This window comes from Bufo bufo, chromosome 1 (assembly GCF_905171765.1).
Source record: "Bufo bufo chromosome 1, aBufBuf1.1, whole genome shotgun sequence".
Lineage (NCBI taxonomy): Eukaryota > Metazoa > Chordata > Amphibia > Anura > Bufonidae > Bufo > Bufo bufo.
This window is the reverse complement of record NC_053389.1, coordinates 425,167,858-425,195,705: the sequence shown is the minus strand read 5'-3', so window position 1 is coordinate 425,195,705 and position 27,848 is coordinate 425,167,858. Positions and strand designations below refer to the sequence as shown.

The following is a 27,848-nucleotide window of genomic DNA, read 5'->3' as shown; positions in this document are numbered from 1 at the left end:
GTACTTATGACCTATCATCAGGATAGGTCATCAATATCTGATTGGTGGGGATCTGACACCTGGCACATTGCCGATCAGCTGTAAAACGAGGAGGCGGCTCTCCATGCGAGCGCTGCTTTGTGGTCTTCACACTACGAGTTGTCTTCCCTGTTGTGGTGGCCTAGTGTAATTATAAGTACTCGTTCCATTTAAGTTAGTATAGCAAGTACTTGTAATTACACTGCACTTCCAAGACAACATGTAGCGTAATGAACAGGAAGAAACGCTTGCATGGGGCACCGCCTCCTCTTCAAACAGCTGATCGGCATGGATCCGGACCCCTGTCAATAAGATATTGATCACCTATCCTGATGATAGCTCATCAATATTAGCGGCTGCACAACCCCTTTAAGACATGATCGGGATATAGAGTTTTCTCCATGCCATTTTTCTCTATTCTGATGCAATGTGGAAAAGTGTCATAAATGAATTCAATATATAACAACCAGAATTTCTAACTTGTATGATTGCAGTATAACACTTGGTATGTTAGCAGTAAGCCATCTATTTAGTTTATAATAATGGGGTTATCTACTTTTTTAAACGGGTGGCTTGTCCCTAGGATAAGCAATAAATATAAGATCAGTATAGATCCAACTCTTGCCACTGCCCCCCCCCCCCCCCCGATTAGCTATTTGAAGGGGCTGACGTGTTTGGAAGAGTACTACAGCCTCCACATTGTCTACGTGGCTCTGGAAGCTGGTCATACTCAGAATGGGGTTATTTTAGACTATTCTGGATATTGCAGCTTTGTTGCCTGAGCTCCATGACCCGTTCAAACAACTGATCAGTGGGGGTGCTGAGAGTCAGATCGCCAGTGATCTAATATTGATGGCCATTAATGTTTAAAGTCTTGATAATCTCTTTAACATAGCTTGAGAACCCTTTGAATTAATGCATACATGATTATTCTAACTGTCCCTGCAAAAAGTTCAAAGAATCTTAGATTTAAAATAGATGCTGCACGTATGGGCAAAATGGCATCCATTAAGCATGTATGTCATTTGCAATCTCCTAATAAATGATCCTTTTCACCAGCCTGCTCGTCTGTGTAATAAGTACTATATCACTTGCATGCCCCACCAACCATCACCATTTTTTTATTTTCTTGTAAAAAAATATATAAATAAATAAAATTATATTCCTACACTGCAGTGTGTATATATATATATATATATATATATATATATATATAAAACCAATATAAACATAATAAAACTAATATAACATAATATAAAAATATACTGTAATAAAATATAATAATAGAAACAAAAATAACAGAACTATGCAAATTTGATCCGAGAAATGTACATCCAAATCCCTTCCATGACTCTAAAACTGTGTAGTCATTTTAATATGACTGTTTACAATGGATCCTGTAAGTCACATCATAAGGAAAAGGCAGATATAATGGTGATATTGTTAAATTCATTCCATACACAAATGAAATATACCAAGATTTGAATGGTAAGGGAAAAAGTGAATATAACTATAGGTTATATTCATTAGTTGCAGCCTTTTCTATAATACCTATAGAAACATGACCAGATGTTGGAGGAGAATGACAAGGTAAAAAATAAAACATAATAAATCTGTAACCAGTATGGCTCTCATACAGCTTATGACATGATAACGGGCTTATGGTAAATCTAACATGTAAGTGGACAATGGAAAGGTCTCTGCTTCTTATAAATACAATTAAAAAGTGACAATAGAACTAGACTTCAGAGTTTATCTCCAAAGAACAGTATTCGTTGCAATGAAATATCATACTTTAAATTTCAAGCAGTCAGTACTGCATGGCCTTTAGGGTTACACAGGTCCTTCACCCTTAATTGTAACCATCAGTTCCATTTGCTATCAGATAAGGATCTACCTATTTTTAAATGCTGACATAGTATTTGTCATTACTACCTCTTGGGGTAGGGCTTTCCTAGTCTAACTACTCTAAGGGCTGATTCACACAAATGTGATAGGTCCAGGAAACATGGTCCGTGTGTTGGATGCATCTCCCAGAACGTCCACGGCTTCCCTGATGATGATTTGAGTACCGTACATTAGACCCGGGATCAGATAGGAGCTGACTACATCATAAAACACTATGATGCAGTCAGTACGGGTCAGGGGAGCCACGGTGGGTCCAGGAGATGTGGCCGACACACGGGCTGCTTTTTCCAGACTGAACACGATCATGTGAATCAGCCCTTAGGGCCTTAAAAAGGCAGAAAGATTTTTGGGCCAACTATCGGGAACAAGGAAAGCTCATTCCCAATAATTGGCCTGTATAATCAAGCAGCCGATGAATGAGCAAACCAATGAGTGAGCAAATGTTCATTTGCTGACATCGCTAATCAATGGTACCTATTGAGGGAGGAACAACTGTGTTAGCAATCATTCCTTCCACATTTAGTTTGCATCGGCCTGGTCAATCAGGTCACGGAAAATAAGTGCCTACGGATGTGTTCTCATCCATCCGCGCTTGCACTGCTTGGACATCAGGCAATGTAATACAGCCCTAACAGTAAATAATCCTTTCCTACATTGATGTATAATACTCCTTTCACATGTAAAGATTGCTCCCTTGGAATGTGCCAGTTCTTTGCATTGATCACACATGTATTTGTACGTTGAGATGAGCTCTAAGGTGACTTTTTTCCCACTCTGAACAAGCACAACTTTTTAAGCCTCCAACTATAAGAGATGCTTCCATCACATTAAATGATCAATTTGGTCCCACTTTTCAGCTCTCCTACATACGTTTTAGAATGTACAGCCCCAAAAAAGTATTTGATATTGAAGGTGTGGCCTTACAAGGGATTTATGGAGAGGTAATATTACACTGGGGTCACAGCTTTTAAAATTTTATTCACGCTAAAATCTAATTTGCTTTTGCAGCTGGTGCTTGACACAGAGTCCTGCTGCTCAGCTTAGTTGTAACCTGTAATAAAATGTAACCTGTAATAAGAATGGCCTCTTATCTTGGAACTAACTGGACATTCTGTGATTTGCCCTTTAAAAGAAAACGCGTGTCCTGGATACTAGTAAGCACATGTTACACAAACAACATATGGATGAGTTTTGTATATTTTTAAAGCCTTAAATGAAAAAATTCAGACCTTTGGTGCCTATCATACCCATGCAGGCGGCTATTCAGGGCCTCATCCATTTCCACTTTAAACAGTAGGAAGTGTTTCTTACTATAGACAGCTCATCTTCAGTTTCTAGACTCTTAGGGAATTCAGCTGGGCGGCTGGGTTTTGGCGAAAGGGCAGGTGCGGGGTAGATGTCCCCATCTCCAGAGGATATGAAGGCTGAAAAGTTGATATCATCTTCCTGAATATCATCCAGTGTCTGTGTGAGGGCTGCCAGTAAGGCCTCATTTTCCCCATCAATCTGAAAAGAAAAATGGTGACATATGGTAAAACTCTGAGGGGGTTGACTCACCAAAAGAAAAAAAAAAAGGACTGAAAGCTAATTTGGCTGACAGCTATGTGATCTTAACATATGTACGTCTACTAACATGTGGTGGTTATATTCTTCTACTTCATTTTTATATTAAATTTAAAAAAAGTGTAAAGAGAAGAGTAAACATGAATTTCATTCATGGCTAGAGATGGCTACAAAGAGAAAATCAATGTCTAAAATACACTACTGTGGGACATCTGACCCACAGCAACATATTTATAGGTTGTAGGTATTAGACATTCTGTCATACAGAGTATTAGATCAAGAAAGATGACAACAGAAAACTCTCCGGAAATGAGCACAACACTTGTTTTATGTTGACTTGATGTTTATGTCTCTCCATACCCAACTGACTGAGCTATCTGAAGTTCACTCTGGGTTTAGCGAGAAGTCGAGATGGAATTGATTGATTATTCCACAAAGAGGAAAAGCTTTCTGCTACTTCTGCACTTTCATTGCAAGATCTAAGCCAATTCCAGACTCTGGCACTTGAGTTTGCTATAACCTGCTGGTAACCTAGCTCCCAAATCCCCTTAGTCCTCTCACAGACTTTGTGCAGTCTCTGAGACATCTGAGGTGGTTAAAAACAAATTCCCAAACATCCTGTATTTAACAGGCCCCAAGAGAATCTTAATCCATGCTGACAAACGATAATCTTAAATCTAGATGGAAAATTATATTCATAAGTCCTAGGTGTAATACAAACTGGACAAGGGAAAAAAACTAATTGGGAACATAAAATTATGATATACTTAGTAAATCCCTAAGGGACTAGGTAGAGAAAGATAATGAAGGGGGAAGGACTGATCAGAACTGACGTTTCTTAGTGTTGCCTGCAAATAACGAGTCCATGTCCCTTTTGAGCAAAGAGTGTTGACATGTATTAGTAGATCTATGGACCATAAAGCTTCTCAAGCTCATGAGCCACTCAGTGAGTTATCTAGTAGAAATGGGTAGATGAAAAGGCTGTAGTCACCTGAAACAGCTCAGAGTCATCGGTGCTGAACTGGCTGGACTCATTCTCCGACTGATCGTTACACCACTGTAACTCATTAAAACAGCTGTTCGTGTCAAAATCGCTGGCGTCCAACTGGGACAGATCGATCTCGGGAAAGTCCAGTGACAGAGGCTCCTCACCAGGCTCCTGAAAGAGAGGCAAAGAACACATGATGCTAAGCAAAATGACTTGCACTACAGGGCATCGGGAAAATCCCATTATTGGCAGCACAAATTAATGGTTTGTAGGCTTCCGACATCTACCACAGAAACAAATAATACATGTTCTAAATGTCAAGCTTGCACCTTGAAAGCCTAAATAGCTTGAAAAACTACTGGACATATATTATTCCACACTATCTTGTGCACAGAACATTATTCTGGCCATCCTCTATCAAAAAAAAAAAAAAACAACAACTGAGGGGTACCGGTTCTGATTGAAGAGAACAAAGCTCCATGAGAAAAATGTATGCATGAGCTAATTTGCATAGAAAGAAGCCAAAAGTTGACTAGACCTATATGCAGTCAATGTCGGGATGCAGCAGCAAAACGGTGGCCCTCAGTCCCTACTCCGAACATATGCTGCACTAAAGCCTCTGGAGACATGAGAAGCACACTGGGTATGCAAGGCATGCTATGCACGGTTATACTCTCCAAAGGCAACCCCTGCAGTTGTCTAGGGCATGAAAGGCTCGGAATGCATTCATAGGCATTTATGTATTAATGCAGCTTGTCAGACTGGGAAAACTCTGTGTGAACTATTCCTACTATTAAAATAGAAAATTATTCAGAACCCCATAAGACATTTGTCTGTATATCAAACTGCACCTTGTGTAGCCAAAATCTAAGGTTGGCTATACTCGAAATATCTGTTGCGCTTGTAAAGCGACAACTATCATGCCCGATCCTCCCATACACATGCATGATCAGTTCAGTCAAGAATGAATACGGTGTGAATACAAGAGGGAAGAAAGACTCTGCCAGATACCATAGTTTCCCAGAGAACAAAAGGACTGGACAGTTGAAATCAAACGGTCAGATCTTTATCTTACTCACTCGTCAACTGCCATTGGGGGAGAGTTGGAAGACCGTCATACAATCGGTGTGTCTGACTAGCTTAAAGGGGTTGCTCCACAAAAAAAATTCTACAGTTTTCAAACCAGCACATGGATCTTAGTACTTTTGTAATTGCATGTACACACAGTAATTAAAAATTTTGCATAGCCACTGAGTTATTCAATAAAATGTATCTGTATAGCTCCACCTGCTGTTTGTTCTGTTTCTTATTTCTTTGACCTGCTCACTGAGAAGGCCGCACATGCTCAGTTTCATCCTTCATCTGCCTCCTGAGCTGTGATAGGGAGATCTGAGACACGCCCCCTTAGCTGCAGCAGAAAAGACACTCCCCTGGATCCATGTGAGGTACAGGGCTGTTTCTAGCTTTGTTAGAAAGAGACAAGTACTATATGATGTCTGATTATGATTTTGTACATTAGTCATGGGATAACTCCCTTAATGCTAGCCACAGACCCGGATAATATTGTCTGGCACAGCCCTTCACATACAAGCAGGTCAAAACGGCATTATGTTTTAGCTGTAGCTTCTTTGTGAGAACATTTAATGGATCCACAGATGGTTTCTGTGACATGACATGTCAAAAGATAAAACAAGACAAACATCTTCCTCATCTACCTGTATTTTAGGCTTATTTACAGACTCTCTCCCCAAGATAATGCACAATAGAAAAATGGTCAGTGCTTGCTGCAAATCTTATCTTTTCAGCAGGTTAATGTACAACATTTTACACCAAGCAATATGGTCTTGGTTTCATTCATTTTCTCATCTCTTGCTAAAAATGTACATTTTAAATGAATTTGTGCCAAGATAAGAAAACAAATTTGATTTCAGAAAGCCCAAGGAAAAAATGACATTCAAGATCAATCGAAATTACATTTGTGCCTTCACATTAGATCAGAAAATATAGGGCTCAGAACACCCTGTATTAAAAATCGATTCATTTCAATATTCAGGAGAACAATCCCAACGTACGGTTTAAGAGCTCTGTCATTACCTTGATTAAAGATCTGTTTGGCTGGGCAATATGCAGAGGGTTGTTGTTAGTAATGAATAAGACCTTTCATACCTACCTGCGCAAGGTACGGAGGAGGAGGTACACCGAGAACAATGCCAAATTTCCTAGTCTGGGAAACTAGCTAAAATACTCAGAATATTGCCAAGAGGGATTAGGCAAACTTCTAGTGCCAACTTGACTTAAATAATATATTTTTTTTTCATTAAGCAGTGCAAGGGTCATCTGAAAGACCACGACCAGAATCTGGCCGGCCATTTCTGATATACAATAGAATAGTTTTTTTACAAGGCTGGGATGAACAAGTCATGAATCAAAAAGCTGATGAATCAAATAACATAGAAACTACTCCCAAAGCTCCCGAATAGGAGCAAGGCGGAACCAACAAAGTCTTCTCCCTTGCAAAAGCTAATCTTCTCTGAACCTCTAGTGGATTTCACTCTGACCTAATGGAATACGGTTATGTTGTATGGCAAGTCCTTTTATTTTCTGACACACAGACACTGTGGGTAGAGATTTACCCTCATGATATAAATAAACCAGTCTACCCCAAACCATAAATACCTAAACACCATCAATGTCCACTGGGAAAAAAAAGGTCAATTGTCTTTTAAGGGTTAAATTGATTTTCCAAGTTAAAGGGGTTGTCATATGAAAAAAATATTTTACAGTTTTCAAACCAGCACCTGGATGTGAATTCTTTTGTAATTGCATGTAATTAAAACCTTAGCGTAGCCAAGGAGTTATTAAATAAAATGTATCTGTATAGTGCCACCTGCTGTTTGTTTTTTTCTTATTTCTTTGACTGGCTCACTGAGAAGGTCGCACATGCTCAGTTTCATCCTTCAACTGCCTCCTGAGCTGTGATAGGGAGAGCATGGACACGCCCCCTTAGCTGCAGCAGAAAGACACTCCCCTTCTTGATATAAATCTAGCGGAGCAATGAATATGGAGATCTCTGGATCCATGTGAGGTACAGGGCTGGTTCTAGCTTTGATAGAAATAGATTGTTATGTACTATATGGGTCTGATTTTCATTTTTAACATTAGTCATAGCATAATCCCTATAAGGTTATTGATTACTGCTATCGGTGGAGGCCAACTCTTGGCATCCACACCGATCAACAATTTAAAGATGCAGTGGCGCTTGTGCAAGCACTGTGGTCTTTTCATGCCCTTTCAAAGAGCTAAGTGAAGGGGATACCGACAGTCGGCCTTCACTGATCTGATATTTGTGGCCTAGGCCATCAATATCTTGAACCCTGTCAAACACCTCTAAGAGAGCATTATCTCTGAGAAGAAGACGGCAGTTGTAGAAGTAGGCATTCACCATGCTTTATCCTAGTTTGGCCCCATATCTTCCGTTGAAGTACAGTAACGCAGCAGTTTTTTCCCCGGCTGATTATCTGCATATTTGCCGGAATGCGGCCAGTTCTCCACCAGTCCCCATTATAGTGAATGGGGCTGGTGGAGCCTTACAAACCTCTGCCAATGCTGGAGTGTTCAGAAAGGCTGTTGTGTACTGTGTGCTACTAGCCTTAGATTGTCAGCAAGGGCCAGTGACATAAATCTAATGTGCTCTTCCTTGGCTATAGCTGACATGATATGGCTGTAATGGTAACTGATCATATTGGGAAACTTTTTATGGATTGGAACACATTGTGATTGTAGCTATGATAGCACATTATTAAATAAATGAACGTAGCAAACAATACTAGAAATCGGAGCCTGAGCTGACAGCACAACCAGATCGACTACCAATATAAAAAAACCTTCTCGAGATATATGTTATATTACTAGCTGGGGATGTAATGAAGCCGTTTACAAGTTGGGTTTGTCATTCACGGCCTTCCTTCTCGCTCATTAAGATGCACTTGATGTTTACCAGAAAGGGCCACTTCATTATGGATAATCTAATAACAGGGAAAAGAGGCCTTTTCTTTATCTAAGAAGAAATCACATCTCGGATAATGTTCTTGTACATTTCCAGGGATGGTCCTCTTCTAGCATCACCTCTCTGATCTTTTTAACCTGATCATTTCCACATGACTGTGTCAGGCGCGGGCACTGGCAGCAGAGGTGTTAATGCAGGCTCCACTATTCACACAGCACAAAGAGGGGGCCCGAGCTCGGTCCTGTGTATCACATCTCGCTTTCTTCCCTCCCTCCGTGTGATGTGCGTAGGACTTAGCTCCATGCTCTGGGAACACAAGCTAAATATATCTCTCTAATTACAGAAAGCAGCTGGTACCTACAGTGGCTGTTTTCTCTACACTCTCGCTGTCTGTTTGTATTACGTAAAGCGGGAGGTAAATGATACAAGTTTTCAGGAGTCACTTACCCACATAAGCAGCATCCCCACTAAAACAGAGAAAAATGACAGCAGGAATCAGAGTATTTATTACATATCCCATTATTAAACTCAGAGGGAAGGTATAGGTATCCATTGATTAAAGAGTCAAATTTAGGGCCCTTTACAGGGGCCGAGAATCCGCCAGATAATCGTGAATAAGCATTCATAGGTTAGCGATGATTGGGCAGTGTAAAGGTGCCGCCAATGACCCAATGAACAAGCAAAATGCTCGTTCGTCAGGTAATTGGATCGTTTGTGCAGGCACCTTCACAGACCTAAATGATTCTGTATGGGGACGAGTAATGGCATTAGTGATTGATCCTCCCAATACTGTGGAGGAGATCACTTTATGTAAATGGAGTGGTCTCCTTCACTGATGACCAGGCGCTCAGTGGGAAGGAACGCTTCCTTCACGACAATCACCTGCAAAATTAGCCTTAAGTCATGTATGTAGGTGTTTACTCTTTAGACGAATTCTCAAGCACGAAAGACTTAACATTAAAACCAAATACCATCTCATAGCAAGGGGTGAGATATATCAGGTGAACAGTCAGTTCTTGAAGTTGATGTGTTGAGAGCATAAAAAATGGGCAAGCGTAAGGATCTTAGCCACTTTGACAAGGGCCAAGTTGTGATGACTAGACAACGGGGTCAGGACATCTCCAAAAATGGACAGTCTTGTGAGATATTCCCAGTATGCAGTGGTTAGTATCTACCAAGAGTGATCCAAGGAAGGACAACCACTGAACCACTACGACATGGTCATAGGTGTGCAGAGAGCAAAAAGTTCATACCGGCTGTGATAAAATGGGCTCATAACTAAAAGTGCATTGAAGCTTGCTATGTATGGGGCTGTATAGCTGCCCATGCTGACCCATTCAATAGCAAAATCACCTATAATGGGTATAAAACAGCATAATGATCTGCAAGGCACAAAATGCTAAAGGGGTTGCCCTACAAAAAATATTCTACAGTTTTCAAACCAGCATCTGGATGTGAATACTTTTATAATTGCATCTAATTACAAATCTGGCATAGCCACTGAGTTATTCAATAAAACGTATATGCACAGCGCCACCTGCTGTTTCTTCTTTTGCTTAATTTTTGTCCGTCTCACTGAGATGGTCGAACATGCTCATTTTAAATCTTCAACTGCCACCAGCCGTATCTTCTGTTAGAAGCTGTGGGAGTTACAGGGAGAGAGCTGCAGCAGAAAGGACACGTGCCCAGAGAAAGGACATACCCTCTGAGCTGCCAGCCTGAAGATAATCTAGAAGAGCAATCGGAGCAGTGAATGTGGAGATCTCTGGATCCATGTGAGGTACAGGGCTGGTTCTAGCTTTGTTAGAAAGGTACTGACATGTGCTATATGATGTCTAATTTCCATTTCTTACATCAACCATGGCATAACCCCTTTAAGTGTTTTTTTTAGGCTATGGCTGATCAGTATGTTTAAGATGCATAACCATGACAACATGTAATTTTGACCCAAATCAAAGCACTAGAAATGGTCGCTGTACCTTAGATATTTCCTGGATCCAGCTACAAGAGGGGAGGACAAGACATACTTTTTAGTTGGCAGGTTTATTACACTTGTGACTGTGTTAAATCTGGACACTAGACTGTTTTTCAGTTCAGAAACTGCAGTAAACTGGAAATATCCGTATAACCTTTGTTACATTAATTATTTGATATACTATTTCCAATTTACCGTAAAGTCTCGACTCTACAATGTGTGGTCTGTGATTGCAGCTGGTATCAGAAAGTCATTCACAGGAACATCTTCCATATTGATTGCCGTGGCAGGAGAATGAACTTGTTAGAGGACAGCTCCGCAAAGATGATAAAATCCAAGGCTTTCTACAGAAATGACTTTTCTTTTTTTCTTTTTGCATAATTTTTCCTTTGTATTTTAAAGAAAGATTAGATTTTTTATTAACCACTTATTTTTTTTATACTATCCAGAACAAGTTTGAATCTCGCCACCCTGTCGTACAAGTGTATGGGTGAGTACATTATCTGCACACAGCACACCATTATTTTACCATCTTACCCTGGAGAAAGTAGTTCTTCGAACAGCTAAACTTTACTTTTAGTAATCTGCACAGTATATGCATCCCTTCATTAAGGTCTGTGAAATCCGATTGCATCAAAATGATACTCTGCTTGGAGTTTAAAAGTTGATGTCCTTTTGGTTTCTAAATTACCTTTTTTACCAAGCACAACTTTCCCATATAGTTACCGATTCCTAGGAAAAATCAAGACCACTTCAAGTGCCTAGCAACAAATTCATGTCTACACAAAATGCATCCCCATGCGTAATTATAAGAGGCCTTATTTGCTGCAGGTACGTACTATATTCATTGAAAATCACTGCGAAAACTCGCTGTGACAGTCTTCACAAAATTCTCCCACTCAGCTCAATTAGGACCTAGAAATAAACTTCTATATATAAACTATCAAGTTGTGTTAAAACTGTGACTAACAGCTCACACACACTTAAAGTGCAAATGACACAGGGATACGGTGTATATGATTACAGGATATACATTCATATTGATAACGGATAAAATGCCGGAAGACCGCCTATTCACGCAAATGAAAGATGTGCAAACCAAACATATAAAACAAAAAATGTGGCATGTGGTGGACGTGGACGTCATACCAAATACTGCAGTTCTATGGTCAGTTCCCAGCACCAAAACCTACAAACCCACCCATAGCTTACAACACAGGGTGGAGCAGTCTATGACAGGGTTGTCCCAAATTGTCAACTCAATTTAGACACCACCTACCTAAAAATATCACTTTGGTGCTTTGTTTGGCTTTGGTCAAAGTTACAGGTCATTGTGTAAAGTATTGTATATCCATAACCCATGGCCTGTATTTAATTGTACTAAATGATGTCACCATTCCCCTGCTAGGCTCCCACAAACTAGCAATAAGAAGCTTTCAGAGGACTCCTCCTCGAGTCCTCTCCATTAACGCACAAGCTTGGCAGTCCTCTCAATAGATTTTACCGCCGGTTTGCAGGAGCAGAGCGGAGGAACGGGGGCTGAGCATTTTGTGAGCTGTGTAGGAGCTGACAGACTCCCTAGAATACAAATGGGGAAAAGAAAAAAAAACTCAAAAAAGGAAAGAAAATCATTTAGGCACTCGATCTACCTAGCCCCTGGGAACTGCCTAACTACCATTTATACGTTTCTGTGGTAATTTAAGATGGAATTATCCTTTCATGTCTTACTGCTATGGGACGAGTTGAATGGAAATATTTGAAACACCCTCACGCACTAGCAGATTGCGCAGCTCTCGAAAGGAGTATACAGGACACTTGCACGATACAAATGCTACTATCACCTGAACTACTAGCACACTCCACATCCCCACTCTATGACAACCACAACTGAATATCAGGGGAGCATTGACTGGATTACGGGATCCTGGACATTTAGGAGGCATCCGCATGGTATGATTGACATCTTTATTAGAGGTATTTGGTGGGAAAATCTCCTGCTCTTTTTAGGACCTGCATCACTAGGCAGATTTTCTGGGTTAGTGATTGGTTATCCAGGTGGCCTTAGTAACAGTGGGGTCATTGGAGGTTGGGTCAGCATGTGAGCTTAAGGGTTATTTAAAGTGGCTTCTCAAGCTAGAGCTGCACCCGCCCGTCCTCCCATTTGTTGATGTTGTTACCGTTCAGTCTAGTGTGGGTAAAGGCGTCCTGTTTTGGATGGACTGATTACTATCGGTTGTTTTTGTTAACTGGTAACAATTTTAGTTAATAAAGTATCCCATGGCCATTTTACCTCCACTTCTTCAGGGTTATTTATTTATTAGGGTGTATTGTTATATGTATGCCATATAACGCTATGCTTATTGCATGCCCTTTCAGGGCTCATTACTGTGTTTCTTTTTTAATTACGATTATATTTTTGGAGGGTATGTGGAAAAACCTATGATGGGATGACTAACGATTCTAGCTCTGGTAGGTTGGATAAATGAGAGGACTAGAGGCAATCACTTCGCTCTGATACAGTTTATCCAGTAAGTGGCCTGGTTGATTTGACCAAATTAAATTACGTTTTTAATGTAATGTGAAAGCTGAAATTGTACGGCTTTAATCAATTGATTAGAAGTACCTGCCTAGAATTGTGTTTGGCATGCTGAAGTACTTTGTGGTTCAAGATCCAGTAGAAAATGTGCCCAGGGAAAATAATGCACATTGCATAGAGAATGAAAAACAAAACAAAACCGAGAAACACCAAACCTAGAAATGAAAGAGAAACAAAACACAAAGCAATCAACACTGCGTTTTCAGGGGTTATTCCAAGCCCCTGAACAAGCAGCAAGGCCTTTTTACTTTTCTCCATAGGTGGGTTGAAGAGTCCTAAAGGGTTATTTGAAGATATACGGTCAGAGTAGTAAGAACATTAGCCGGAGGCTTAGTGTTCTTCCTTACAGCCCAGGTGAACTATGACCCAGTTTCCTCAGACAACAGCTGAAGGGCCTAGCAGTGCAATACTATACTGATGACAAGAAAGCTCTGCCAGAGCGGCAGTGATAAAGGTGCCTGAAATAGTGAAGAAACGGCCAGTGATTAATAGTGTCACTAACCTTCATTTCCTTCAGTCACGCTCATCCAGGGCTACATTCATAAAATGTCGGATGCAAACAGCATTTTCCAAAATGGTGTCTGGCATTTGACAACTTACTACAAGTATAAATACAAAGGGTCTATTTTATCATTAATATATGCAATATTTCTGTCAAGAAAAAGCTGCAACCTGCGTGTCTGCAGCTTTTTCAAAACCCCTTGCGCAAAAAATTTCCTTTGCTACTTTCCTGAAAAGAGGGCAAGGCTAGAGGTCCCACCACATTTATCTGCTTTTACGCTAGTTTTCTGGCCTAGAAGAAGACTGAAATCTACGCCAGCCATGGACTGCTGAAGATTGCTCCTAATTTACGACAAGGCATACACAATTAGGAACAGGCTCTGGCAGCGTGTGGGGTTATCATAGATCGGTGTATTTACCAACATTGTAGTTGGTAAGTTCAGGGCATGTAAGCACCACCCCATAGAACACCAACCTATGGGCAAGGCTACCTTAAAGAGGACCTTTCACCAGAGGAAAGCCTCTAAACTAACTATACAGAAGTGTAGAGCGGCGCCCAGGGATCCCGCTGCACTAACTGTTATCCCCGGGCGCCGCTCCGTTCGCCCAGTATGGCTATGAGCTGAGCGCTGCGATTGGCCAGCGCTACAGCATAGGAGAAGAAGACGCCGGCAGGATCAAGTGGGTGGAGCCTAACTACTTACATACCGGAGGCTATACTGGGCGAACGGAGCGCCGCCGGGGATAACAGTAAGTGCAGCGGGATCCCTGGGAGCCGCTCTACACTTCTGTATAGTTAGTTTAGAGGCTTTCCTCTGGTGAAAGGTCCTCTTTAAGCCTTAGCCATTTTTTGGCCCAAGACAGCCTAAATTTGCAGCGAGTTTCTCATGCAAATTCAGGACTGTTGGCATCCATGTATATTATAGGACAGCCCAACAGCCCAGATTGATCTATGCTTGTTTATAGGCATGTGGTCCTAGAACTTCTAGTAGTAGCTCTCTCTGTCAGGGTTCTACACAGAGGGAAGAAAACCTGGCAACCGTTAACACATAACACATGATAAAATAATCTTGTCCATTCAGAATATCATAATAGTTATACAAAATAAAATAGGAAAAAGTTGTCCTCTGCATCCAATGAGATCACAGCTTTTATGCTTTCTAATATAGTAATGAGAGATGAAATCTGATTGGCTGGATTACTAACTTATTAATATTTACTCCATTAACTACAGAGAAGCTACAAGAAGAATATATCAAACAAGATCCATGTCCTTGCTGTTGAGGGCATGGCGCTCCTGTGCCAGGTGAACTCATTTGTCTCTCATCTTGGCCAAGTCCTTCTGGCAAAGGATTTTGTGCTCTGTTTTCTGAGAAAGATGCAACGGTGAAATATTTTACATTTGCACAACGTTTCAGTGCTTCTAACAAAATTTCTTGACAGTAAAACGAGTTTGGGATTTCTTCAGCCAGATGTGACAGCTGTAATGTCGGTGGAGGTCCACCATGTTCAAACTAGTCTTTTGACTTGTCTACTGGATAAATATACTGTACACTGACAGATAAAGAAATAAGATGAAAATTGCGACCACTTCTGCTTATCAATCACATCACCATCAATTTATAGAAGGAAATTTAGAAAATGCCACTACCTACAATATAAACTACATTGGCTTCAGTGTGATTTTTAAAGGAGCTTAAAAGGTTTTTCCAGAACTTAGATACTGATGACCTATCCTCTGGATACATCATCACTTCAGATCAGTGGGGGTCTGACACTACCTAAGCACCAATCAACTGTTTCAGGTAGTCACTGGCACCGGAAACTATACAGGGGACAAAAGACTCCATCCACTGTATAGTCTCTTCATTTACTACACAACAGACAGAGCTGTGTAGTCCTGGCCCTGGAGCTGCAAAACAGCTGATTGGTGGAGGTTCAGGGTGTTGGACCACCACCGATCATATAGTGATGGCCTATCCTGATAAAGGGTTGGACAACCACTTTAGAACTACCAGAATATATTAGTAGCTCTTCTGCAAATCCATTGCGAGGTGCAAACTTTATTGCATCTGACAAACTCCCTAGCACAGACGTGGCCACACGTTTGGTCAGGAACATAGAAATGAGTGTTCACCTTTGATACGTAAAGGCCTGTCTAAATATATTTTCTATAACCTGCAATATGGAATTGTCCCCAGAGCCACAAGTTATTTTAAGCCTGTACACGACATGGTATCCAGGTACAAGGAACACAATCATCTGATAATATCACCTCTGAGACAGAAGTTTCAAAGTGGAAAGAAACCCTGGTTGATGTGAAAGTTGAGGAATAGCTATATTTTTATGTGTGTTTTATATAAACATTTTAGTGGTCACATGGAGCATAGCTGTGCCCACTAAAGGCCTTTGAAGGGTTATTCCCACCTGAAGATTTATGGCATATCCACAGAAGCTTGCCCCCCCCCCCCCCCAATTGGTCAACTATGGTTTGTCCTGTTGATGAGCAGATGAAAATTAACCTTTTAAAGTGTACCTAACCTTTCAACAAACTTCACATTAAATAAGTAGTACGGTGTATGTACATGATGAATAACACTATTTCTGGCCACTATATGACTTGTATCTGGCATTTCTTTTAAACAGTTTTTCCCTATTCATGGCTGAATGTCTAGTTTGCAGTTCTCCCAGAAATGGGTGGGTAGAGAATTGCTGCCATCCACTGAACATAGAAAGAATATGAGAATCTGATTCCTAAATTTCTCTTAACCACTCAGAAGCAGCCCCAGGATCATGGTGAATATTACAGAGAAGTACTGACCTGTGTAGGTGTGAATGAAAAAAAACTTAGAAATAAACTTCCTATTTAGCTGCAGCAGTCTCTTTGTTGTCTCTCATGAAGTACTTTCTCACTCTGCTCATGTTCACTCCCCCCCCCCTCCTCTCTCCATAGACTTTTATTTAAATATGTAATATGATCCTTCACTGGAGCTGATCTGTCCTGGACAAATTAAAAAAATATTTCAAACAAAAAAGCAATTAGCAGGGGGAAGAGGTAAACAGATGATGACATGAGAACTACAGTAGACTTTTCTCTCTGATAAGACATATTACTGAGTTTCTTATGGTCACTTATACTATTGATTTATGCAAAGTTGTGTGAAAAGTTAGTGACCATTTAAGGATAGTGGGTCCCCTAACTTGCAGTTTATTTAGCCATTAAAAGGACTAATTAATCCAACACTTCATAAGGCCCCAATGGAAAGAAAATACATCACAATATCAGGTTCCATTAAAGGGGCTGTCTGGGATTAGAGTATTTATGGTCTACAATATCAGATCGGTGGGGTTTCTACTCCCAGCACTCCAGCCAATCAGGCTTCTATTTAGTAGCGGGGTGCAGCCTCATCCAGCTTGCTTAATGAGATGATGCCAAGGTATTCTGCACTGCTGTTACTAAGTAGACACATGCAGGTAGATGCCTGATGTAAACAATGAAGAGGCCACAGCTCTCACAAGTGAACTGATCAATGGTGACAGGGAGAAACAGAGCCCCACTGCTCTGATACTGATGTCTTAATCCTGGTGGTAGGCCATAAATATTGCGAAACTGGACAACCCCTCTGAAAGTATATTAACATGCGGCAGTTTGCTGCAGATATTTCTGCAACCTTCCAATTCATCTGATTGCCGCCAGCAGAAATGACCAGCACCCATATAGTCCATGCAATGTAGGCCAAATGTGCCTGATCCAAATCAGCTTAGCAAGGCAATGTAATTAATACTACAGTACTGATTACCCTGAAAACAATATCCCCTGTATAACGGGAAGAAAGGAAGTCAGACCATTGACATCACTATGATGTATAGCTGAGCAAAGTGTCCAGGACGGCTTTTTCTGAAAGCCTTGTTAATGCAGCCTACAAACCATCTGCTTGGTTTTAAAGCTTACAAAATGCCCACATTACCCAGCAAGAACTCTCATTAGACGGATGAAGGATGGGAAAGACATTATGGTGATTTGTAATGTAACCATTTGGTCCACCGGAATAAATGCAGCACTGACTGCCATCAACCCTCTTAGAAACATAGGCTGAGTCCAGCATGGACATTGCTGGGGCATTTCAGGGGTTGAGTTTAAAGAAAAAAAATACAACCTGCAAGCTGTACACATACTGTATACAGTACATGGAAAAAAATCACCGAAATGCTTCATAAAAACTGGACATTTGGACTGTACTGTGTCAGCGCATTCAAAGTTTTATCAATTTGCTAGCCAAATGCTCGGGTAGCAAGTAAATCCTTAACAAGAACACCAACGTGTAAATGGTCATCAGAGCAACACACTGGCTGCAATAAAGCGTAAAAATAGTACAACTCTGGACCATGGACTCCGAACATTTCTCCGTAAAGGACGTAATAGCCGCACACACACTCTCAGAATTAGTTTCTAATCAAGATATGTGTCACCTTAGTTAAAGGGATTCTGTCACCAGGATTACACTTACTAAGCTGTTAACATGACCACATCAGTCTTCACGATTTATATTACAATCTACAAGTATTACTGCCCTGTGTTTTGTAATTTGCCTGTAAAATCGCTTTTATTAATATGTAAATTACCTAAATAAGGAGCCCAAGGGGCTGTCCCTCTGTCCGTTGGAGCCCAGCCGCACCCCTTCTCCTTGAGCCCAGCACTGCCCCACTGCTAATTTATTCACTCCTCATCGCCGACCTCATATGCCTGGTGCGCCGTAATCTCGCGCATGTGCTGTGGATAGACCTGTCAGCGCCTGTGCGGTGTCCTGGCATCGGCCTCACAGAACACATTGTGCATGCGCTGACTGGTCTTTCCACGGCGCATGCGAGGGACTTATTTAGGTGATTTGCATATTAATAAAAGCGATTTTATAGACAAATTACAAGACACAGGGCAGTAATACTAGTATATTGTAATATAAATCATGGAGACTGATGTGGTCATGTTAACAGCTCAGTAAGTGAAATCCTGGTGACAGAATCCCTTTAAGATACTACATGATGCCTGAATCATAATCAAGAGTTTACTGCCTGAAAACACTGACTTATCATTACGTTATACCATTGATAAGGTGGTATTTGTTCTAATGGTAAACCTGGCGGTCACGTTTTCTTGAGAAATGCATCCATGTTGGACTCTGCACTAGGGAGAGGCAATAGGCGACAGTAACTATGCACTCGAATCAGCAAAACCTACACTGGTTCAGTTATATCAGGCGACCTGACCAATGCCATAAACCCCACTTCGACAATTATGGTTGAGAGCTGATTGGGTGCAAGAAACCAGGGGTTCACCTACACAACGATTTTGGGAGAGTCACCTCTCGCAAAACTAAGTATCCCAGTCTAGCAGGGCAGCCATAGAAATGAATGGGGCCGCAGTGTGACTCGCACATTTGCCGCAATCCCAGAATTGCTAAATATCCAACACTGCTGGATTTTTGGGGATTCTGGGGTTTTGGCAAAGGTTCGAGTCATTTCGATGGCTGTCCTGCTACACTGGGACACATGGGCAAGCGCCACATGTTGTGCCCAGAATCGCCTTGTAGCCATCTCCTTAAAGGGAATCTGTCACCATTATCTACAGCAATACATGCATAGTACTGCAGATATGGAGTCCAGATCACAATTTTTTATTTTCCTACTGCCCTCCCCCATTGACACAACGAAGTGCCGCCACGCCAAGCATAAGCTTTGTAGTGTACAGAAGAAGTTTGCCGATGTCCTACTTATTCTTCCTTCACACATAGGCATGGGCTTCGAAAGACCCGCGACAACTAATATCATGTTTGATCCCTCTGCAATCATATTCTTCAAAAAAGGCAGGCCAAAAAAAAGGTGCAACTCTGCCATACTCCTACAGTTAACGGCAACTTACAAGACTGAAAATCTCTCAGAAACCTACCCCTCAAACCAATATACCTGAAACTAGGGCAAATACTTAGTTCTTCGCAGCTTTACCTGTCTGGCTAACACTTACTACACCCACCAGCTTGATAAAAATACGCCACTGTTGTCGGCTTTTTAATGTCACATACATGCAAATACTGACTAAATGCAGTGGGACCTCCTGCTATGGTATTGAATAAAATGTCAGAGTGAATAGGAATATCCTGGCTCCTTTGTCTGAATGCCACCAGCCATTGAATTATAATTATAAGCAGAGACGATGTGGCTCTCCGGGGGGAAGAGCTCTCCCATGTATAAATATTTAATGCTATGAAGGAAGCAGTAAGCCCTTCTCCCACAGAGTTCAGGAAAACAGGTGCAAAAAGGTCCACGGCACAAACATTTCCATTAACGAGAGCTTAAAACAAGATATTTCTGGGGGCTTCGAAGTCGGAACACTTATCTCTGATTTACTCATTACCTTTTTTGCAGTCAATTTGCTTCTTAGTAAAGTTTTCAACTATTTGAAATGCAGGTGAAAGGTAAACCGAGCATCAGTCTAACCTCTATACAACGTTACAGCTGATGCAATCCCTATAGGGAAAAGTAAGTCCCTATGATAAATTTCATCATTGCTCTCCATTATATTTCCTATAAGGATCCATTCACACATCCGCAAAATGGGTCCGCATCCGTTCCGCAATTTTGCGGAACAGGTGCGGACCCATTCATTTTCAATGTGGCTGGAATGTGCTGTCTGCATCCGCATTTCCGGATCCGCACTTCCGCAAAAAAATAGAACATGTCCTATTCTTGTCAGCAATTGCGGACAAGAAAAGGCATTTTCTATGAGAGTGCCAGCGATGTGCGTTCCGCATTTTGTGGACCGCACATTGTCGGTGTCCGTGTTTTGCGGATCCGCAAAACACATACGGACGGGTGACTGGTCCCTAAAAAGAAATTTACAGGGTCAGCAACCTCTGGCACTCCAGCTGTTGTGAAACTACAACCTCCAACATGAACAGTGTTGTAGTTTCACAACTAGTTGCTGACCCCAACTAGTTTAACAGCCGGTTCAGACCTGAGCGTTTTACAGCGCGTTCCTACTCGCTGTAAAACGCCCGACGCCCCAAGAAGTTCAGGAGCTTCTTTGGGGCGTAGTGTCGCGCGTTCCCGTACATAGACTTCCAGGAAAGCGCGACAATGGGCGTTCGCTTTTCTCCGCGGGGCGATTGTAATCGCCCGTACAATCGCGCATACAGAGCGTACGTTCAGTAGGCTCTGGTGTGAACCCAGCGTAAAAGGGGTTATCCGAGTAATGGGGGGAAAAAAAAACTCAGCAGGACTTACATATACATTAAGCTTGATTTCTTGAAAAAAAATAAAAACATATTTACACCTTTGCATAGTTCTGTTATTCTTGCTTTGTTTACATGCTGCAGCAAAGCTGTGGGGGGGTGTAAGAACAATGACTGGGCTCTCCCTCATGAATATTTGTGGGTGTGAACAATCTGCCCCTCCCCGCCCCCTGCAGTGCTTGCTCTGCACAACCTAACCTTACATACAAACACTGTCACATGATCATCTCCTAGATCACACAGGCAGATCTTCCTGTCACATTGCAGATACATCACACTCTGCACTACATACATCACACACATGTATACATCACACTCTGCACTACATACATCACACACATGTATACATCACACACTGCACTACATACATCACACACATGTATGTAGTGCAGTGTGTGATGTATGTAGTGCAGTGTGTGATGTATACATGTGTGTGATGTATGTAGTGCAGTGTGTGATGTATACATGTGTGTGATGTATGTAGTGCAGTGTGTGATGTATACATGTGTGTGATGTATGTAGTGCAGTATGTGATGTATACATCACACACTGCACTACATACATCACACACATGTATACATCACACACTGCACTACATACATCACACACATGTATACATCACACACTGCACTACATACATCACACACTGCACTACATACATCACACACTGCACTACATACATCACACACTGCACTACATACATCACACACATGTATACATCACACACATGTATACATCACACACTGCACTACATACATCACACACTGCACTACATACATCACACACTGCACTACATACATCACACACTGCACTACATACATCACACACATGTATACATCACACACTGCACTACATACATCACACACATGTATACATCACACACTGCACTACATACATCACACACTGCACTACATACATCACACACTGCACTACATACATCAGACACATGTATACATCACACACTGCACTACATACACACACATGTATACATCACACACTGCACTACATACATCACACACATGTATACATCACACACTGCACTACATACATCACACACTGCACTACATACATCACACACTGCACTACATACATCACACACTGCACTACATACATCACACACATGTATACATCACACACTGCACTACATACATCACACACATGTATACATCACACACTGCACTACATACATCACACACTGCACTACATACATCAGACACTGCACTTATACATCACACACTGCACTACATACATCACACACTGCTGTACATACATCACACACTGCTGTACATACATCACACACTGCTGTACATACATCACACACTGCTGTACATACATCACACACTGCACTCATACATCACACACTGCTGTACATACATCACACACTGCACTACATACATCACACACATGTATACATCACACACTGCACTACATACATCACACACACTGCACTACATACATCACACACTGGACTACATACATCACACACTGCACTACATACATCACACACTGAACTACATACATCACACACATGTATACATCACACACTGCACTACATACATCACACTCTGCACTACATACATCACACACTGCACTACATACATCACACACATGTATACATCACACACTGCACTACATACATCACACGCTGCACTACATACATCACACGCTGCACTACATACATCACACGCTGCACTACATACATCACACGCTGCACTACATACATCACACGCTGCACTACATACATCACACGCTGCACTACATACATCACACACTGCACTACATACATCACACACATGTATACATCACACACTGCACTACATGCATCACACTCTGCACTACATGCATCACACACATGTATACATCACACTCTGCACTACATACATCACACACATGTATACATCACACGCTGCACTACCTACATCACACACATGTATACATCACACTCTGCACTACATACATCACACACATGTATACATCACACTCTGCACTACATACATCACACACATGTATACATCACACACTGCACTACATACATCACACACATGTATACATCACACACTGCACTACATACATCACACACATGTATACATCACACTCTGCACTACATACATCACACGCTGCACTACCTACATCACACACATGTATACATCACACGCTGCACTACATACATCACACACATGTATACATCACACTCCGCACTACATACATCACACACATATATACACTGCTCAAAAAAATAAAGGGAACACAAAAATAACACATCCTAGATCTGAGTTAATTAAATATTCTTCTGAAATACTTTGTTCTTTACATAGTTGAATGTGATGACAACAAAATCCCACAAAAATTTTAAATGGAAATCAAATTTTTCAACCCATGGAGGTCTGGATTTGGAGTCACACTCAAAATTAAAGTGGAAAAACACACTACAGGCTGATCCAACTTTGATGTAATGTCCTTAAAACAAGTCAAAATGAGGCTCAGTAGTGTGTGTGGCCTCCACGTGCCTGTATGACCTCCCTACAAATGCATGCTCCTGATGAGGTGGCGGACGGTCTCCTGAGGGATCTCCTCCCAGACCTGGACTAAAGCATCTGCCAACTCCTGGACAGTCTGTGGTGCAACGTGACGTTGGTGGATAGAGCGAGACATGATGTCCCAGATGTGCTCAATTGGATTCAGGTCTGGGGAACGGGCGGGACAGTCCATAGCATCAATGCCTTCGTCTTGCAGGAACTGCTGACACACTTCAGCCACATAAGGTCTAGCATTGTCTTGCATTAGGAGGAACCTAGGGCCAACCGCACCAGCATATGGTCTCACAAGGGGTCTGAGGATCTCATCTCGGTACCTAATGGCAGTCAGGCTACCTCTGGCGAGCACATGGAGGGCTGTGCGGCCCTCCAAAGAAATGCCACCCCACACCATTACTAACCCAATGCCAAACCGGTCATGCTGGAGGATGTTGCAGGCAGCAGAACGTTCTCCACGGCGTCTCCAGATTCTGTCACGTCTGTCACATGTGCTCAGTGTGAACCTGCTTTCATCTGTGAAGAGCACAGGGCGCCAGTGGCGAATTTGCCAATCTTGGTGTTCTCTGGCAAATGCCAAACGTCCTGCACGGTGTTGGGCTGTAAGCACAACCCCCACCTGTGGACGTCGGGCCCTCATATCACCCTCATGGAGTCTGTTTCTGACCGTTTGAGCAGACACATGCACATTTGTGGCCTGCTGGAGGTCATTTTGCGGGGCTCTGGCAGTGCTCCTCCTGTTCCTCCTTGCACAAAGGCGGAGTGAAAGCACCGCCAGCATTCAAAAGTGACCAAAACATCAGCCAGGAAGCATAGGAACTGAGAAGTGGTCTGTGATCACCACCTGCAGAACCACTTCTTTATTGGGGGTGTCTTGCTAATTGCCTATAATTTCCACCTGTTGTCTATCCCATTTTCACAACAGCATGTGAAATTGATTGTCACTCAGTGTTGCTTCCTAAGTGGACAGTTTGATTTCACAGAAGTGTGATTGACTTGGAGTTACATTGTGTTGTTTAAGTGTTCCCTTTATTTTTTTGAGCAGTGTACATCACATACATGTATACATCACACACTGCCCCACATAAATCACACGCATGTATGTGGTGCAGTATGTAGTGAATGCAGACAGGCTATTATAGCCAAGTGGTAAAGTACATGGAAGATCCGCCATATTGGACTGGACTTTATAACTTCGCTATAATAGCTTGATGTTATTTAGACCAGTAATGGTCCCCTGCATAAGTCCCCACATCTTGGGCCCGATTCACATTACCACTATTTATTTCTGTTGTTCTCATCTAATGGAGCAGAACAACGAAAATAACGAAAGTGCTGGATCGGGCATGTAAGGGTGGGTTTTTGTCATACGATCAACATACACAACAGATGCCATTGTAAAAAAAAAAAAGTACGGTCCTTTTTTTTGAGGACTCTGCAGGATGGGAAAGTGTAGTGTACTACGTTTTTCCATCCTGCAAAGTCCAGCAAAAAAACATGTAGGCCAACGTATCTTTTTTTTTTTCACAATGGAATTCTATGGTGACAGATGCCACAGTCTGTCTGAGGCGTCTGTTAATGTATATACCTTTTTTGTGTGTACATTAAATATATGGCAAAAATATGATGTGAACCCGGCCTAACTGACAGGGAAGAAGCTGATGGAGTCCGTTCAGTTTCAATTCATGAGCCTGTCTTTTTACCAGACCAAAAAAGTGCTGTATACAAGGCTTTTTTGTCCGGTCTTTAGACAGAATCTGCAAGAGAGGCTCCAGACACAGTCTCCAATGCAGATGTGAGCAAGTGAAGGGAGATATATCGTGTATTTGAATTACTGAAAATTTCGTACTCCTCGGGTAAAAATACTCCTCAAAAATGGTCAGAGGAGTATTTTTTACTCTTCTGGAAAAATGTAGTGCGATCTCTGTATATATATATATATATATATATATATATATATATATATATATATATAGAGAGAGAGAGAGAGATGCAGATATCTCTCTCTCTCATATATGTATATAGAGATATAGTTCAGTTTATCTCTATATACATATCTATATATATATATATATATATATATTAGGGATCGACCGATTATCGGTTTGGCCGATATTATCGGCCGATATTGAGGATTTTGAACGTTATCGGTATCGGCATCTATTTTGCCGATATACCGATAACGTATGGGGAACACAGATCGCGCTGCTCTCAGCGCTCTCTGTGTTCCCTCCGCAGCACAGGGGAGAAGGAAGCAGTGTCTCCTCCCCCTGTGCTGCTGCCGCTGCCGCCAATGAGGGGATAGAACATAAGAGGAGGGGAGGGGCTGTGGCCGCTGCGCCACCAATGAAGATAAGCCTCTCATTCATTCATATACAGGAGGCGGGAGCTGGCTGCAGAATCACATAGCCGGCTCCCGACCTCTATGAGCAATAGCTGCGGTCCGCGGTAGTTAACTCCTCAGGTGCCGCGGATCGCAGCTACCGCTGATAGAGGTCGGGAGCCGGCTATGTGATTCTGCAGCCAGCTCCCGCCTCCTGTATATGAATGATCGAGAGACTTATCTTCATTGGTGGCGCAGTGCGCCCCCCCAAGTCCCCCAGTATTAATCATTGGTGGCGCAGTGCGCCCCCCACCCCCATCCCAATTCCGGCCAATAGTAAAAACATTGGTGGCGCAGTGCGCCCCCCCCCCCCCACCCCACCCAGTATTAATCATTGGTGGCAGTGGCCACAGGATCCCCTCTCCCCTGCTCCTCCGATCGGAGCCCCAGCTGTGTAAGCCTGGGGCTCCGATCGGTTACCATGGCAGCCAGGACGCTATTGAAGCCCTGGCTGCCATGTTCAGCTCCATGCTGCTGTGTGCACTATGCACAGAGCAGCAGGGACAGTGTGAGATCCTATTCACCCTGATAGAGATCTATCAGGGTGAATAGGACAAAGGTTCTAGTCCCTAAGGGGGTTAAAAGTTAGTAAACAAAAAACACAAAAATATTAAGTATAAATGAAAAAGATTTATAAAAAAAAAATACACATTAACAATAAACAAAAAAATACACATTAACAATAAACATATTAATTTTCAGCAGATTTGTGTAGGAATTTTTTTTTTTCTCAAAAATGAAAATTCCCAGAATATCGGTATAAATTATCGGCTATCGGCCTGAAAGTTCACAAATTATCGGTATCGGTCCTAAAAAATCAATATCGGTCGATCCCTAATATATATATATATATATATATATATATATATATATATATATATATATATATATATCTTTAATCATGGGCATGGACAGAACTGACAGGGCCCCATAGAAATTTTTTGTACAGCAGGTCACATGTGCAGAGACATGAGGACAGTCTGGGAAAGCTGAATATAACCCCAGTTCCGCTGCCACTCACATCACTGGCGCAGTTGTGGAAATCCAACTGATGTTCAGCATGCTGGGCATGGAAGGTTCAGGCTGCAGAAATCGTGGGTAGCAAAGGGGGCGGGGATAGTATAGCCTCACTCACACTGGACCGTCCTGATACTGGTCACTGTCCATCATCAGAACTGAAGAGAGGAGAGGAGGAGCAATGTCACTGATGTCAGATCAGAGGTGCAAGTGCAGGAGTCTGGACCTGGTCCTCTGACAGGGGCCTGGGGTGACAAAGTACAGTGACTGTTCCCGAGCCCCTTCTGAGCTGGGCCCCAAAGCAGCTGATTTCCCTGATAGCTACACCACTGGGCATGGATTTACTTGTTTGTGGTCGTGGTGGGTGGTTTTGGGGTCCGATCGCCAGTGGGTCAAGGCGCTGCTGTTTTCACAGGGCTGCCAGCACTGGTAAGAATCACGCATGCACGATCCCTCACAGGAGCCGGCCGGCAGCCAGATCAGAGAGAGGGGGGTGGGAACCCAGGCTCTGACGTTTCGTGTACAGAGCCGGACTACTCCCTAAGGCAGGGATAAGCCTGTACACGAAACGTCACCACAGGGAGCCTGGTGGATGACGTCGCGGGTCACATGACCCGCATCAGCGCCACAGAAACAAGATATTTTAGCTAAAAAGACTACGTTACAAAGGTATTATTAGATTGGTTATAAGGCACATGGACATATATTTATATAACTCAGACAACCCTTTTAACGAGGTTGTCCAGCCTTGGAACTGACAGTCCCTAAGGTTCTAACCTGTGCTCCTGAAGATAAAAAAAAAAAAAAACACTCCCCTGTTCATGGTCTAACCACTGCCCACTGTAACCAAAGGCCTCAGCAGTCACAGTGATGTACCATTCAAGCTGCTGTGACTGCTGAGGCCTGTGAATGGCCACAGAAGTCATGGGACCAAGCTCCTTCCTGTTCGTAGCCTAAAGGCGGTTAAGAACGGAGCAGCAGTGAGACTATGGACCGGTTTTAGAGGCACAGGCAGGACACTAGGATCTGTGAATCTGTGGAGATGCCAGATGGACCAGCATACTGATTAGTACATG

At 42.2% G+C, this 27,848-nt stretch overlaps 1 protein-coding gene across 3 annotated transcripts in view; it reads right to left on the bottom strand.

Annotated features, from left to right (window-relative positions):
• The window catches only part of PPARGC1B (PPARG coactivator 1 beta), a 97,895-nt gene that overhangs the window by 29,088 nt on the left and 40,959 nt on the right, over positions 1–27,848 (bottom strand). For all 3 annotated transcript variants that reach the window (XM_040406547.1, XM_040406549.1, XM_040406548.1), the window contains exons 2-3: positions 4,481–4,648; positions 3,238–3,432 (exon numbers count right to left, since the gene is read on the bottom strand). In XM_040406547.1, the coding sequence (XP_040262481.1) occupies positions 3,238–3,432; positions 4,481–4,648 (363 nt within the window). The remainder of the gene's footprint in view (positions 1–3,237; positions 3,433–4,480; positions 4,649–27,848) is intronic.